Source organism: Prunus persica, chromosome G3, assembly GCF_000346465.2.
Source record: "Prunus persica cultivar Lovell chromosome G3, Prunus_persica_NCBIv2, whole genome shotgun sequence".
NCBI lineage: Eukaryota > Viridiplantae > Streptophyta > Magnoliopsida > Rosales > Rosaceae > Prunus > Prunus persica.
The window spans coordinates 24,899,525-24,915,245 of NC_034011.1; the positions used below are offsets into that span (position 1 = coordinate 24,899,525).

Below are 15,721 nucleotides of genomic sequence, written 5' to 3' on the forward strand. Positions count from 1 at the left end.
TTGAGATACAATAATTGGGCAAGGAAATGAAATGAAATACATAATACGGCATACGTTTCATGTCAAATAAAGAAAAAAGAAACATTCTAGCTGACACACGATGGATTCAATCTGTCACTTACAATACACACGAACTGACAAACTGATGCACAAATCAACACACACACACATATATATATATATATATATATATATGTGCATCGTTGAGAATGTATGAGACTGACACTCAACGTCGAGAGAGGGCCACAGCTGAGAGCAAGATTAGGAGTATAAAAACAACAACTCCTATAAAAGATAAAATTAAAGAGCCCGAGATGCGCTCGCAGGAGTTGAATTGTTGGCAGATTGCAAACCAATTTGCCTTGACATTACCCTTGTTAGCTAAGTATACAATAGCTGTTGCTGCAGAGGCACCATGCCGTCAGAAGAGCCAGCATTGTCTACACAATGCAACCGTATAAATTCACTTCTATAAGACAAGAGCAAGCATAATGGATAGCATGATGTTGCAAAAAAAAAAAAAAAAAAAAAAATCTTAATTAGGTATTACCGTGTTGAAGAAGATCAAGATAATTCAGCTTCTTTTGGCGTTTTTTCGTACGATATGGTAACCACGGAAAATCTGTTCTTATAAGAAGCACAAGTTTATTAGTTCATGTAGCAGAAGAGATATTCATAAACACAGAATAAACACAGAAAACTTGATGTTCAGGAACACATACGTGAACGTTGGAAGATCATCATTCCATGCTGTCTATATAGTCATGTAAAAGGTACAGCCATTTAGAATTTACAACAATTGACCCTTTACTTTCGTCATTCTTCTTCTATGGCAAAATCAGTTGCATAAACTTGTTTTGTACGATCCGGCAAGGAAGAAATTTTTTACAGGTCTCTTCTGATCAGGTCTAAACGGATCTTTTCCAGGTGCCTCCCGATAGAGAGATTACCAAATTTTGACAACAGATGACCAAGTGACTTCTAAACCTTGGGATGATGGGAATAAAGCCAAAACCTTGAATTTCAAATTTCGAAGTTCAGAATTTGTTTTTTTTATCGATTTCTACCAACTGCAGATGAACTTGCTTAATGTATGAAACACCCTTAATAAGCTAATTACCTGTTTCGTCACTCTTGCTATAATTTCTTCATTTGGTAAAGGAATGTAAGGATCAACTGGTGTCAAAACGCATCTGCAAGACGAAGAAGCATCTCAAAATCATAAAAGTGCAAATATTTCTGATATACAAAAATGGGCAAAGGATCATTAATCTCACATTAGAATACATTTTGACACACTGAGATGCAAAATGAATCATAAATTTTGGTTTGAAAATTTCAAAATAAAGAGGGTGTCTGGTTATTTTATATGTAATCTCTACTTGTAAAACCTAAGATTGAAAAATGTGATAACAATAATGCACATGTTTTCCATACTGGGGGAGTGAACCTTGTCCCTCAATGTTGGCCGGCAAAGTAAGAGAAATCTGCATCAGGAGTATAAAGAAGATTATCTAATCCCAAAGCTTGTTTCAATTGCCTGTCAAACACAAGTATCCTTGTCCATTAGTCTTGTAATTAACAAGTAAGATTTTAAAAGTTACAACAATTGTGTGAAAAATAATAAATAATTATAATTCAATTATGAACATGGAGAAAATAAACTGCAGAACATTCCCGGATTCAACTAAAAATTCAGAGAATGCAACTCCCCCAACCCCACCAAAAAGAAAAAATAAAACGCAATCAGACAACTTTCACAGGTACACATTTGAATGGAGACTAAAATAAAGGAAAACGAAAGCTTTCATTCTTACACTATCCAAATTCCGTACATCCCTCAATGCTCCATCTGGATCAACCAGAGCCCTCACAACTGGACTTAATGCAAGAGCCACTGCATTTCTTGCTTTATCATAAGTCTGCATTTGAACAGTATTATACAGGAAACCATTAACAGAAATTTAATTGAGCAATAAGCTCCATTACAATTTGGTTCACTTCAAGAAGCTCTCTAAATGTTAAAGGAAGATAAGACATGACAATGCTTGCAGTAAAACCAGTAGCAGTGGCTCCAATTGGGACAACCTACCTTAATATGATTTGTAGACAAAAATGCAAGAATCCCATGTATTGGTGGAACTGAAAATCAAATTCTGTGATGGGAAATTAAGTTATAGATAAGGTGCATTGGATACGAATAATTCATAAATGAATTGTGACATAATGGAGCATGGCTAGATGAGGAAAGATTTATGAACAAATAAGATCAAGCACTGAGACATACCACCAATGTTACCCCCTTTGTTACAAAAGTATGAGTATGATCCTTGACAAGTAGATTTTCGTCTGCGCCCACCTGTTTAAGTGGAGATCCAAGAATAAAAAATATCAGATATCACACAAACATTGTTAAAGAATAATAAAGATGTTTATAAGGATTTTTCCCAGAATATCAGGATCACCCAAATGTCATAGCAGTTCAACCAAGCGATAATTGTTCACCTTTTTCATTAATCGGAAAAGATTACTGTAGCAACCAAAGAAAACATGGGGTCCCATTTCAATGTGGTTTCAACGTTTATCAACAAAGGAGGCCACTTTTCCACCAATGAAAGGCCTTGACTCATATAAATCCACCTGCAGAATTTATATAGAACACATGTAACTAATTTCTTAGAAATATACAACCTCACTGAAATAAACGTTTCAGCCAAAGTCCCCAATTTCAAAACTTTAAATCATATACAATTCAGACAAAATTGTGAGCAGTCAGAGGACTAGAACATAAATTGGACCAACCTCGTGGCCTTGATCCAAAAGCTCAAATGCTGTTGACATGCCTGCAAGCCCAGCTCCAATTATAGCCATTTTTAGCTTGGGACCTCGGTAGTGTTCAGGTTCAGGTGGAAACAACCCTTTTGGAGCTGGCAGAGTAAACATTCATCTCAGAATACTAACTTAACAGTGCTTCCAGCACCAGTTTCCTCAAATTCATCATAATTCACCAAAAGTAAGTAAGAAAATCCAGAAATCAAAAGAGACTGAATAGCAATAAAAACAGAGATAATTGTCAAGTTGAAGCTAAAAAAGATGGGAACTTTACCATTTACACTCATGTCAGAAACATTAGTGTGCACTATCCAGCGAAGACCGAACGCAGATGGAGGAGTTCTGATGCATTTCAACAGTATAGCCGGGCGGCTATACCCTTAGAATATTCTAATATATTTAACTAGTATCGCCGGACGGTTATACTATTTAAATATTCGAATATATTTGACGGGTATAGCCGACCGGCTATACTCTTAAAATATTCTAAATATATTTTACGCGTAGGGCCGCACGGCTATACTATTTAACTATTCGATTATATTTAACGCGTACAGCTGCACGGATATACTTTTAGAATATTCTAATATATTTTAAGAGTATAGCCGTGCGGCTATAATATTTAAATATTAGAATATATTTAACGAGTATAGCCGTTTGGTTGTACGTTTAGAATATTCTAATATATTTTCAAGGGTATAGCCGCGCGGCTATACTATTTAAATATTCTAATATATTTAACGAGTATAGCCGCTTGGTTATACGTTTAGAATATTCTAATATGTTTCAAGCGTACAGCCGGGTGGCTATACTATAAAATATTCTAATATACTTTTAAACAGTGTATCATTTTTAGAAATATTTGCGTTGCGCTATAAATGTTTTGCGTGACATTTTTGTCAAATTATTTTAGGGTTTAGGGTTAAAATACAACTTTCCATAAATTAGATTAATTTAGTCTATTTTAGACTATTGCTAATAATAAATTGGTCAGGAATTTGGGCTTAAAGCCTGGCTGTAGCCTAATTGAAGCAGATAAGTCTCAGATCAGATTGGTGCGGCAGTGCTCTCATGTCATTATTATATATGTCTCAATGGTTAAAACATTGAAAGTTGCCAAAGTTCTTGTCTGATTTATAAATGAGTTTGAACCCTTTGTTGGCTACCATTTTTCATTTGTTTCTATTCGTTTTTGCTTTCGAAAAGAAGCAGCTATAAATGTATTATAGTAGCTAGAGGGACATGAAGGATTAAGTGCAACATTTTATGAAGGTACTCCCTTTTGTATGCAATAAAATGATGGACAGTGTTTGCTTTGTAGCAGATCGAACTAGTTACAGCAAATAGAATTGACAGCCAAATTGAGATACAATAATAGAGAAAGGGAAAGGAAATCAAATACATTAAAACGACATACGTTTCAATCTGTCCCTTGCAATACACACAGAACTGACATACTGATGCACTATAATCAACACACACAGATATATATATATATATATATATGTGCTTGTGCATCGTTAAGAATGTATGAGACTGACACTCAGCGTCGAGAGAGGGCTGCAGCTGAGAGCAAGATTAAGAGAATAAAAACAACAACTCCTACAAAAGATCCAATTAAGGAGCCAGAGATGCGCTCGCAGAAGGAGTTGAATTGCTGGCAGATGGCAAACCAATTTGCCTTGGCATTTCCCTTGTGTGCCAAGTATACAATAGCTGCTGCTGCAGAGGCACCTGCTGTCAGAAGAGCCAACATTGCCTACACAACACAATCGTATAAGACAAGAGGAAGCATAATGGATAGCATGATGTTATGGTTGCAAAAAAAATAAAATATCTTAATTAGGTATTACCGTGTCGAAGAAGATCAAGATAATTCTGCTCCTTTTGGCGTTGCTTCGTATGATGTGGAAGATGGAAAGGGCTAGAGAAAACACCAGATATCCACACACGACGGAATTGGCAACCACGAAAAACCTGTTCTTAAAAGAAGCAGAAGTTTATTAGTTTATATATGTAGCAGAAAAAATATTCATGAACACAGAAAACTTGATGTTCAGGAACACATACGTGAATGTTGGAAGATCATCGTACTCAGCCCTGAACTGAAGGAACTGAGTGAAGAAGGGAAGCCTTTCCCTAGTGGTTCCCATGGCTATTGCACTTACCAAGGTACCAAGAAAAGCGATGATCCTGAGAATGAAGTCTAGAATGGATGCCCCTCTGTTCACCCCTCCAATTTTTGGGGTGCTTGAAGTGCTTTTGGACTCACCAAGCTCAATAGCTCCTGCTGCCTTCATGTTTCACTGTAAATTAAATTTGGTGACTGGTTAAACTCTGGTGTTTGAGAGATGGGCTTTGAAACTTTGAGCTGGGAAGCTAATTGTGCATGGAATAGCAGAGTCCAAGGGGTGTTTATATGCATGCAGAAAAGCTAGCACAGGGTGGCATTTTAGTAGCTTTTTGGTAGTCTTCATTGACTTAAAAAAAACCCATCAACTCTACGTTTGCATCAGGACCTTATAACTTGAAAAAAATCTTGTCAGACGAAAATTTCATATAAAAAGAAAAAGCTTATTCCCGCCAGGAGTTTGGGTGGACTGAACACATGAATTGTGATGTGTAAAGACTACCTACTCGTACTTGCTCTATTATTCAAATATTTTAGACCACTTATAAGGTCACCACCACTTTCCAACCGCACCAAATTTGAACCCGAATTGGCAAAGTTACAAATTGGAAATCTATGGCATATATGATATATCCCTGGTAAGCAGAGAGAAAATGGGGGAGCTTGTGAAATATATGAATAATGGGGGCAGTTAGACATCTGGGGGTGCAAAGGGAAACTGAGTTGGTCAATGATATGAGAAAAAAAGATCCACATATTACGTCACTTGTATAGTATCAGTAAAAACCCTAAATCTAAAAAAATGCAAATCAGGCACAAATTAAGGGATCATTGTTCCTAGAAATCCTGGACTAAAATAACTCGAGTCTCCAAGATTAGTAGTTATTTTTATCCTTTTTTTTTACAACCATGGCATAAGATTTATCATCATATCTAGGTATTTCGATCTAGAATGATCTTGATTCTTTTCCATTAGCACTTTTCCAAATTCCCCACCAGGTTGTTTAACAATGTTGTCTGCGTTGGTTTTGTTACTGAAGAGTTGGTAAGCTTTTCTTATTTATATTATCCTTTAGCCACCGAAAGCTGTGCCTGTTGCTGGAAATTAAAACCAGCTCTTGCTTATCTTTCTACTCCACCCATTAATTAGTGCTCATATATATAACCTGAAAATATCAAAATTCCAAACACAGCTTGCAGTGTTGTAAAAAATATCTAAATCTCCCGTATCTATGCAAGCAGACCAAAGACTCAACATCAGGCTTTTCTCCCAGACTTATCTCCTTAAACATCTGAAATGCCTGCTCATTCGACCCGCAAAGTACATAAACTGCAATCGTTGCATTCCAAGTCACCACATATCTTTTCGTAACCTCATCAAAGTGCTTCCTTGCACTCTCCATCTCCCCTTGCTTTGCATACCCAACCCTGTAATCATCACATTAATTCCATGAAACCAGATCTTTAAAAGGCATTTGGTCGAAAAGTCGCCTGGCCACATCCAACTTCCCTCTTCTTGCATATCCTGCAGTCAAAGCTGACCATGGCACAACATCCCTCTTCTCCGAAGCATCAAAAAGTGAGCTTGCAATCTTCAAATCCCCATAATTAGCATGAAAATAAAAAAGGGTGTTTCTAACAAACGTATTCGATTCAAATCCGAACCTCACAACCTTCCCATGACTCCCCATACCCATCTTAAGTTCTTAACCCAAGAAAGCTTAGTGCAGACCTTGAGTATAAACGAGAAAGTGAAGCTATCTTTCCTTGAATGCCGATTTTCCATCTGGGTATACAGTACGATTGCATTTAATGAGTTCTATCTCTGAGCTAAGCCTATGATCATGGTGAAGGTGTCTGGTCAGCAACATGAACGAACAGTTTGCCTGAAATAGCCATATCACTGGCGAAGATGAGTTCTCTGATAGAAGAATAATCTGAATTGAAGCCATTGACGACAATGGAAGCGTGGACTTGCTTGAGAGCTCCAAGGTTGGTACATTGTTCCAGAGGCTTGACCGTTGGTGACGGTTGGCGATCCTGTCGTTTGGCCTCTTTCTGATCGTCACAGGTTGCCCCTCTTTTAATTGTTCGTTTCACGCCTTCATCTCCTATTGGTGGGAGCCCAAACTCAAATTCAATGCAGAAACTATATATCATATTTGGGCTATGGTTGGGCTTTGAGCCCAAATTCCTGACGAATCTGGATTAAATTACTCTAATTTACGAAAAAGAGGACTTAAACTTGAGTGCAAAGGAGTAAATACTCTTTCTTGACCAACTAGCTCAACCCACATCAAGCTACAAATTTTTAGGTCGTCTTTTTCTTTCCACTGTTTATACTTTATTATAAGATGGGAAAAAGTCGATTAATTATTTCTAATTTTGCACCAATACAAAGCAATATACAAGGCTATAAAAAGGCCACAGGTATTCCAAATACAAAAGAATTCTTTCTCCTGTTGAACTGGGGTAATTAAAAAGTAGAAAATTTGGCATAATTCCAATTATGATGAGAGATATTCGGTGTAATTTACGTAGAAATTGTTGTTAATCTAAGTCCTATGGATTTGTTAAACCGGTAATAAGTTATTGATTTGTAGGACATTAATTATCATATTTAATTTGAATTTAAGTGCAAATTTATTTATTGAATTTTGAAAATTTCCCAAGGTGTTACCACCTCAAAATTTATAATAAGAGTTCATGAAAACTTCATACCTTAACAATACTGCCATATCCTGTAAATTCTTAAAAAATTATGGACATATTAATTGCTTAATTGGTGAGAGTGGACTGTAATTGAAAAGTGAGAGTCCATACCCAAGTGGGTTTGGTCTGGTGGAAAATTGAACGGGCTAGGCCACACATGTTGGGCGAATGTGATCGGACTACTCAATGAGATCCTGAGTTCGATCCTCTGTATGTGTAACGAACCTCTTAGAGAGAGTTTTTCCTTAACCCGTGTCCGGCTCGGAGAGGTAACACTCCTGCCACCTTTTTTGTAACAAAAAAAAGAAAAGAAGGGAGAGTCCATTATATGTTGATGAAAATGGATCTATATCTGAGAGGCCCAATTAAAAACCCTATATGCATGTGTATATCGATTTGTGTTCTTTTACTCAAGGTGAGTTTTGTGAGACGCCATGAGAGTTGGTAATATCAAAGGAAGGTATGGTAGAAAGTCATCCCTTGCAGCAATACTGAACCATCATCATACTTCTTTGAATCCGATATTCGATGATCTCCCGGATGTTGTACTGGTGGAGATTCTTTGTCGACTCCGTTGCTATAAGTTGGTTTATCAATGCAAGTGCGTGTCAAAGCGTTGGTGCACTCTCATAACGGATCCGTATTTCATTGGCCGCTTTGTATCTCTACAAAGAGAATATCATCATCAGCAAACACCAATCATTCTAATAAACAAAAAGAGAGATTTGCTCAATAGAATGTCCGATCCCCTGAAGCCTTTTTTCAGAAGATTCAAGAAGTTTCATGGCTCTTTGATCCAACAAGAGCCAGAGGTGGCAGGTGCATATAATGACTTACTTTTGTGTTACACAGGCAAGTATTACGAACGTAATTACTACATCTGCAATCCATACACCCAACAATGGATTGCTCTTCCGGCCGCACCTCCATGTCACGAACAGACAGTACCTTTGCCAGAGGGGTTTATGTGCGATCTTCCCTTGTATAATAAGTATACAAATGATGATGACCCGAAAAGACATAATAGTAATAATATTGCAGAGCTTAATACCAATTACAGGTGCAAGGTTGTGAGATTAATTTGTCCCTGTTATGGGAAAAAATACAGCAAATTCAAAGTGCAGATCTTCTCCTCAGAGACTGGTCAATGGAGAGAGACAATTGTGTCATCCCCACAAGATATTATGCTCGGTACTGTCAAATTTCATATTTGCTTTGCTAATGCTTGCAACAGAATGTTGTATTGGATGGGTGGTGTACACTTTCTCCTGGAGTTGGATCCCTTCATGATCAACAATGGTGATTATAAATGTCGTCTCATTAATCTGAGGGATCATCATTTTGACGGCAACATAATACTTTCTTGCCTGGGTGTCTATGGAGGGCGTCTCAAGATGTTTGACTTTGAATTGACTACCAATACTTTTTTAGTTTGGGACGTGAATGTGAATAAAGAAGAGTATCATGGAGGATTTGAAAAGGTGTGCTTGGAGAACATGACAAGTTATATACTGGAGGAAGACATGGTTCGGAAGAGAGGAGACGTTCTAGCTTCTGAATGTATGGCTTTGGACCCAAACAATGAGGAAATTATCTATCTAGTTATAGATTATGAGATTGTCATGTTCAACATTCGTACAAGAATCCAGTCGAAACTGGATAAAAAGTATACTACTGATTATGGTTTGAACTGCGGGTTCTTCCAAGTTGTGGTACCATGGTGGCCGACACCCGTTCCTAGACTACCACAAGATGCTCATGCTCATGCTCAGTCCACTAAAAACCAAAGCAAGTGGGAGGAAGAAATGGGGAAGGTCATGTAGTCGGCGCCAAGCCACAACTGCAGTCGTCAAGCCAGAGTTGTGGAGGAGTTGCGCCTGATGAGGAGGATGTTAAGTTGCATTTAGCCAAAAAGTCGAGGACACATTGTTAGTGCTTGTTTACATTACTAATAAGTTGATGATATCTTGTTTGGTACAAACACAATATTGGCTTGGTTTGTTTGTTTATAAATTGAAACTGGTAGTTTCACCTTCAATTCTTTTTACATTAACTCAGTTCTGTTTGCATAATTTGTTCCAAAGTGCATTAGCTCTATGTTAAAATCAATCCCTATTTAGTTTGCGCACATGATAGGACAGACTAAATTAGGCAAGTATGTATGGCATCTCTCTCACATCAACCAAAAGATGTGCTTGATGCCAGACATTAAATCAGCTCTTGCTTATCTTTCTACTCCACCCATTTATTAGTGCTCATATATAGCTTTTGAGGCAAATTCACATTTTGGTACAGTAAACAAAAGCAGATAAGGATATTTCTCTCTCGGGCCTTTTCTTCATTGTTCAAAAGCTTTTTTGAAGCTCGAGCATCAGCTACAAAGTAGAACCCAAAGGCAAAAAGAACAGCTTTTGAGTTTTGTTGAGAATTTGGGTTGAACCCCTTGCCATATTCTTACAATCCTCCCTTTATAACCATGCGAAATATTAGAACTATGATAAGAGACCTAATCTTCTGATAAAGAAAATGTCTTTAACAGAAACCATCATTGCATTTATAGCTGGGTAAACATTTACAGGTATGTACAAGTCTTTTTATATTTTGTCACTCAGAGATGCTGCGCTACCTTATAAGAGACTTGAGATTCCATTTTAGACTAAGTTATAAACCATCAAAGCATCCAAAGATGGTGGCTAACTAAAATCACAAGCCACTTAGTGGATAAAAACATCAACAACTAACCACGAGTCGGTAGAGAAAGAATGAATGAATGATTACTGTGTTAACCCAGTTTTGTCTTCGAATCCTTTTGCCGAGAAAATCCACTTGAAGAAAGAAGCCTTGCCAGGAAACCCCGGCTGCTGTTTGCATTGTCCTTGTCACTAGAATTGCTTAGATTGCTTATGAGAGACCAGTGTGTCTCAAAGTCTGGCTCAAAACCACTCTGTTGCATTGCTTGCATGAGCTCTGATGTCTTCCTGAGATTCTTTTCTAAGCGATACCTATTAATTACAGAAGAATATATCTCCCTGCTCACTGTTTCACCTATGCAAACCATTGAAAGCAAAAGCCTTTCTGCTTCTGCAGTTTGTCCATCTTGGCATAGATTGTGGACAAGAAGTTCCCATGTGTTGATGCTTGGCTTGAGATTTCTATCCAGCATCTCAGTATGAAAATCCATAGCTTGGTCCAGTTGATTAACTGCACAGCAAGAGCTGGTGACAGAGTCATAACTAGTAGCGTCTGGAAGATTTCCTTTCTTCAACATTATGTTTAGAAGATCAACTGCCTTGCTCAGTCGTCCACACGAGCAAAAACGTTTAATTAGATTATCATAGTTGATATTCTCAGGAATTAGGCATTTCTCTACCATCCTGTCCAGAAACTTTTCTGCTTCTTGAAGCTTACCATGAGAAAGAAGGTCCTCAACAATGGCATTTTGAATGATTGAATCATGAACCCAGCCTCTTGATTCCATTTCTCGACTCAACTCCAAGGCTTTCTCGAGCTCCCCAATCCCACACAGGCTGGTCATAACTATTCTCAAGTTGCGGTTGCTTGGCCTAAATTCCTTAGAGATCATAGTAGACAGAATTTCCACAGCACTGGACACATCTTTACACCGAGAAAACCCATATACTAGAAAATTATACGTTACTTCATTCAGTAGCAATTTCTTCTCTTGCAAATGATCTAACACGTTATTCACAATCAAAGTATTCCCAGTTTGGAAAAGATAGAAAATCAGAATATTGTAAATGGTGAGATCGCGAGGCTCACTTTGTCCATGCATGAGCTCCTTCAGATTCACTGCATAAAGAACCTTACCTTCCACACACATCAAACACACCAAATTGCGGAAAGTTGCAAGTGAAATGCTGAAGTGTTTCCTTATCATGACACCAAGTAGCTCCCTCACTTTCTTTAAGTTGTTAACCTTGCAATGACCCTGAACCAAAATATTGTAAGTTTCAGTATCAGGAAGTATCCCCTTTAACAACATATTCCGTAATATAGTGGTTGCCTCTCCAACCTTCCCTGCCATACAACAGCCTTCAATTAATGCACGATCAATGGAAAGTGAAGACAAAGGCTTTTCTCTTAGACCAATCTCTTTCAAATAAATGGCCTTTTCATATCTACCAGCCCTACACAAACGAGAAATTAATAGGACAGAATCGTCCAACCATGGTGCCAAATTTCTAGCCAGCATATTTTCTAGTATCGCAAATGCTAAAGGAAAAGTTTTCTCCTTACACAATCCTCTTATAAGATAGCTATAAGCCACATGATCCAGGATGCCACCGCGCTGTTCAAGTTCTTCCAACAATATGTGCCCAATTCTTGTAAAGCCTGTAACAGAAAGCTTTTCAAGGAACATATGGCATATATCTAACCGTAGGTGAGGCAAGGATATCAGCATGCTTTCAAGAAGCTGTAGTGCTTCCCATAGCATCTCTTTCTTGCAAAGACATTCCATTAACGCTTTACAATCTTCTGACCCGGGTAACCATCTGTTCTGTTGAGCATTATTCCAACAAGCAAGCAGCTCCTTCAAATTTCCTCTCTTGCACAAACCTTTAATTACAGCAGTGCATGTCTCATTCTTGATTTTCAAATGCCTTCGGAACATTCCATCCAATATTATCCTTCCATCACATATCAACCCTTTCTTCATGTATGCTTGGACTAGCAAATTTAAAGTTTCTTGGTCTAACTGATCTACTAATTGAGACTTTTTATGCACAACTGCAGTGATACCCTTAATATGTGAAGGGGATGCAGAGAACCCTTTCATTAAGGCAGAGAAGGTAGAAGATGACAAGTCTTGCCCCCACCGAACCATTTCATCGACCAACATCAATGCACCCTTCAAATTTCCAAGAGTGCATTCTTTCATCATAAGTGAGTTATAATCAGGTACCATGCAATCTTCTAGGATCCAAGTGACTCTCTTCTCATACTCATCCAGGTCTGTATCCAAATAAAGTCCATTCCCAAGATTATCATAAAACTCAGTTGAAGAAAACCCCAAATCATTGTCTCTCTTCAACCTCACAGATAATGGATTGAAACCCAAAATTATAAATGCTTTGGATAGTGAATCCTCTGTGGTAGAGTTTTGAATTAATCCACGGCTTGCCATGTCAAAAACTATCCTTTTTGCTTCATCAAATTGTCTAGCTTTACAATAGCCTGCTAAGAGAACTCTGAACGTCAATAAATCAGGTATTGTCCCCCTATCCACCATCTCATCAAAGATTTCCTGGGCATGCTTCCACATATCCCCCATAAAGACAGCACTGATAAGAGCATTATAGGTACAGTTATGGGGCTTTAGTCGTCTTGACAACATCTGTGACAGGTAAATGAAAGCATTTTTTAGTTTTCGTTCACGACAACTCCAGCCAATCATGATACCAAAGGTTATCTCATCAGGATTGAAGCCTAAATGTTCCAATTCTCGCAAAAACAGTTCTGCCTTTCCTGTTCCAAAATTGCTACATTGAGAATGCATAATCCTATTCCCAGCCAGAACATCAGGTGCACACTTGATTTCAGCATAGAAACTCAGCAAATCATCAAAGTCCTTCTTCTCACAATAACCATAAGCAATTTCATATAGAACTAAGTTACTAGGCTTGAGTTCAAAAGCCATAGCCTTCTTGACGAGATTTCTTGCTTCCAGAAGCCTTCCATCCTTGCAAAGGAGTCCAATGACATCCTCAATTGTGGCCTTCTTCACACCTCTCAAATCAATACCCATTTCTGTCATATCCCAACAAACTCGAAAAGCCAAATGGGTCTTCTTCATTTTAACCAAATGATCAAGAAGAGCATCATAACACGATAATGAAGGGAGTAAACGGCGCCTCATTCGATCATACATAGAAATGGCCATTTCTGATTCACCAGCATCAACACACCCTTTAATCAAATTACTGAAAACTTCATGACTATCCAATAAAATTCCTTGGCTTTCCATTGTGGAAAGCAAGAATTCAACTTCTCTAAGCAACCCCACACGGACAAGCATCGAGGCCATGACCTCGAATGACTGAGAGAGATGCTTAAAACCCTTACTTTGTCCATTAACCCGTTTGAAAATTTCCCACAAAGACTCAACCTTGCTAGCTTTAAATCCAACTTTCCCACACTGAAATTGAAAACCGAGTAATAATCCAAGCACATCTTCAGGTTTCACCTCCGAAACCCGCCTAAGTCTACGCGTGTATTCAGGTACTACATCCGAAATCTCCAAAAGAAGGTCTTTTAGAGACGCGTTAGCAAAGCCTTTGCCTTTATTCTTCTCAGAAAAGTGGGAACATCTAGAAATGACAGATTGGGCAATACCAGAGCAACAAATAGAAGATAAATCTATCTGGGTATTGTTATTTGGGGTCGTTGAAAACGAGGGGAATGAAGGGTATGCGAGACAAGTGGTGGTTGAGAACTTGTATTTAGCGTTGAAAAGTGAGAACAGAGAGTAAAGAGAACGAACCTGTTTGATATAGGGCTTGTGAGGTGAGAAAGCATATAAAACTTGGAGCATTCCATTGCAGAAAGCTATGGTGGAGGAGGTGGTGGTGGTGCTCCGTCTCATCTATGTAAGGCCTACATATAGTTATGCGCTTTGGCTCTGGAGCTCTCAGCGCTCGGCAGAGTTTGAGGTTGGTGTCTGACTGACTTGTGTCTCTCAGTCTCTGGAGGGAGCTAAAGAACGACAGCAGATAACGTCGTTTCGCTTCTATTAACGACCTTCCCCAACGCAAACCCAACAAAGGGCACTATTTGTATGTTGGGCTTTTCGATCATCTGCAACAGATTGGGCCTATCATTTTTGTAAGGCCTGCATGCATTGTAGGTGCTTTGGGCCATGACGGTTCTCAGCAGAACTCAGAACGGCACCAGACGAAGTCGTTTTGCATTTAACCGAAAACCAAATAACCTTGTTTAGTAGCAAGATGCTTGTAGCTCAAGTGGTTAATAATAGACCCATGCTTGATGTGCTGTGTTTGAATCCCGTCCCAAAATATCGCTTTTATCTAAGAAAAAAAAGTCTTTAAGTGTAATTAAATCGCCATCTAATCTAAGTGATTAATTATCCATGATCCCACCTAAGGGGTTGACTTGGAGCACTCTTTGAGGACACCAAAGGGGCATTGCCCTTGTGATGCGAGACAAAAAGAGTTGACCTTGAATTGGCTTAAGCTCCAAACACAGACAGATAGTTGCCCTGTCTGGTGCTCTCATCTCATCATCCACCAAAATCCTCAAATATCATCAGCATTGAAGTTTTCCTCTTTCACAAAGAAAAATGAATCGGAACTTGAGTGCGTTTGTGATTGGATTGGTGGGTGCAGCAATGACCTTGTTTGCTTATTCTCAAACTCTGGTGTCTCCAAATCAGTCCATCGCAATCGGCCTCCTTGTTCTCATGTTTGGTTTGCTGATCAAGGAAGGTTTTATATCTCTGTAGCTCTCCCCTCCTCTGTTTCCTCCTTTGCTTCCCCTTTTTCGGGTTTCTAGTTGAATTATGTGATTTTGCTTGCACTTTTTCTTATGTACAACTCCTGATGGAAATGTATTTGGTTGCTTGTTATGGGCGGTGTTAAGTTGTTATTGTTTCAATTCGGTAGGTAATTTTACTTGTTATTTTGTTGCCTGTATCTCGAAAATGAAGCAAATCTGAGCTGCGCATAAGAACTTTCCTAGGTGTGAAAAATGTGGGCAAGAGAGATGAAATGACTATTCTAGATATGTTGACCAAGGCAGAAATAATGTTTTGCGTGTTGCCTTGGAAATCAGCCCAAGTTTTTAAGCGGACAAAAGGAAACTCTCATGCAACAGGAATAACACTTTTTGTTATTTTCATTACAAATAAGTTTATTTTTCATATATAAAGGCATAAGTACGACATTGACGCCCCACTTTATTTAATTCTGTTAAATGTAAAGAAAAATTGTTACATTCAAGTCTGTGGTCCCCTTACTACTCAATATTTCTCAAATTTGTATTTCAATATACAATCATATTACGTTTCTG

The 15,721-nt window shown here is 38.3% G+C and overlaps 3 protein-coding genes and 2 pseudogenes across 3 annotated transcripts; 1 reads left to right on the forward strand and 4 right to left on the reverse strand.

Moving 5' to 3' along the window:
* Positions 568-4,001, reverse strand: LOC109948150 (annotated as a pseudogene).
* LOC109948168 (casparian strip membrane protein 1) lies at positions 4,369-5,141 on the reverse strand. The gene is made up of 3 exons (XM_020560200.1): positions 4,903-5,141; positions 4,686-4,809; positions 4,369-4,591 (listed from the first exon to the last, which is right to left on the reverse strand). The coding sequence occupies exons 1-3, from the start codon at positions 5,130-5,132 to the stop codon at positions 4,376-4,378; spliced, it is 570 nt and encodes a 189-aa protein (XP_020415789.1). The 5' UTR covers positions 5,133-5,141; the 3' UTR covers positions 4,369-4,375.
* LOC109948151 lies at positions 6,091-7,701 on the reverse strand (annotated as a pseudogene).
* Positions 10,207-14,448, reverse strand: LOC18782738 (pentatricopeptide repeat-containing protein At5g15280). Its single transcript, XM_007217300.2, has one exon. The coding sequence runs from the start codon at positions 14,277-14,279 to the stop codon at positions 10,458-10,460; it is 3,822 nt and encodes a 1,273-aa protein (XP_007217362.2). The 5' UTR covers positions 14,280-14,448; the 3' UTR covers positions 10,207-10,457.
* On the forward strand, positions 14,853-15,345 carry LOC109948226. The gene has a single exon (XM_020560552.1). The coding sequence runs from the start codon at positions 14,994-14,996 to the stop codon at positions 15,153-15,155; it is 162 nt and encodes a 53-aa protein (XP_020416141.1). The 5' UTR covers positions 14,853-14,993; the 3' UTR covers positions 15,156-15,345.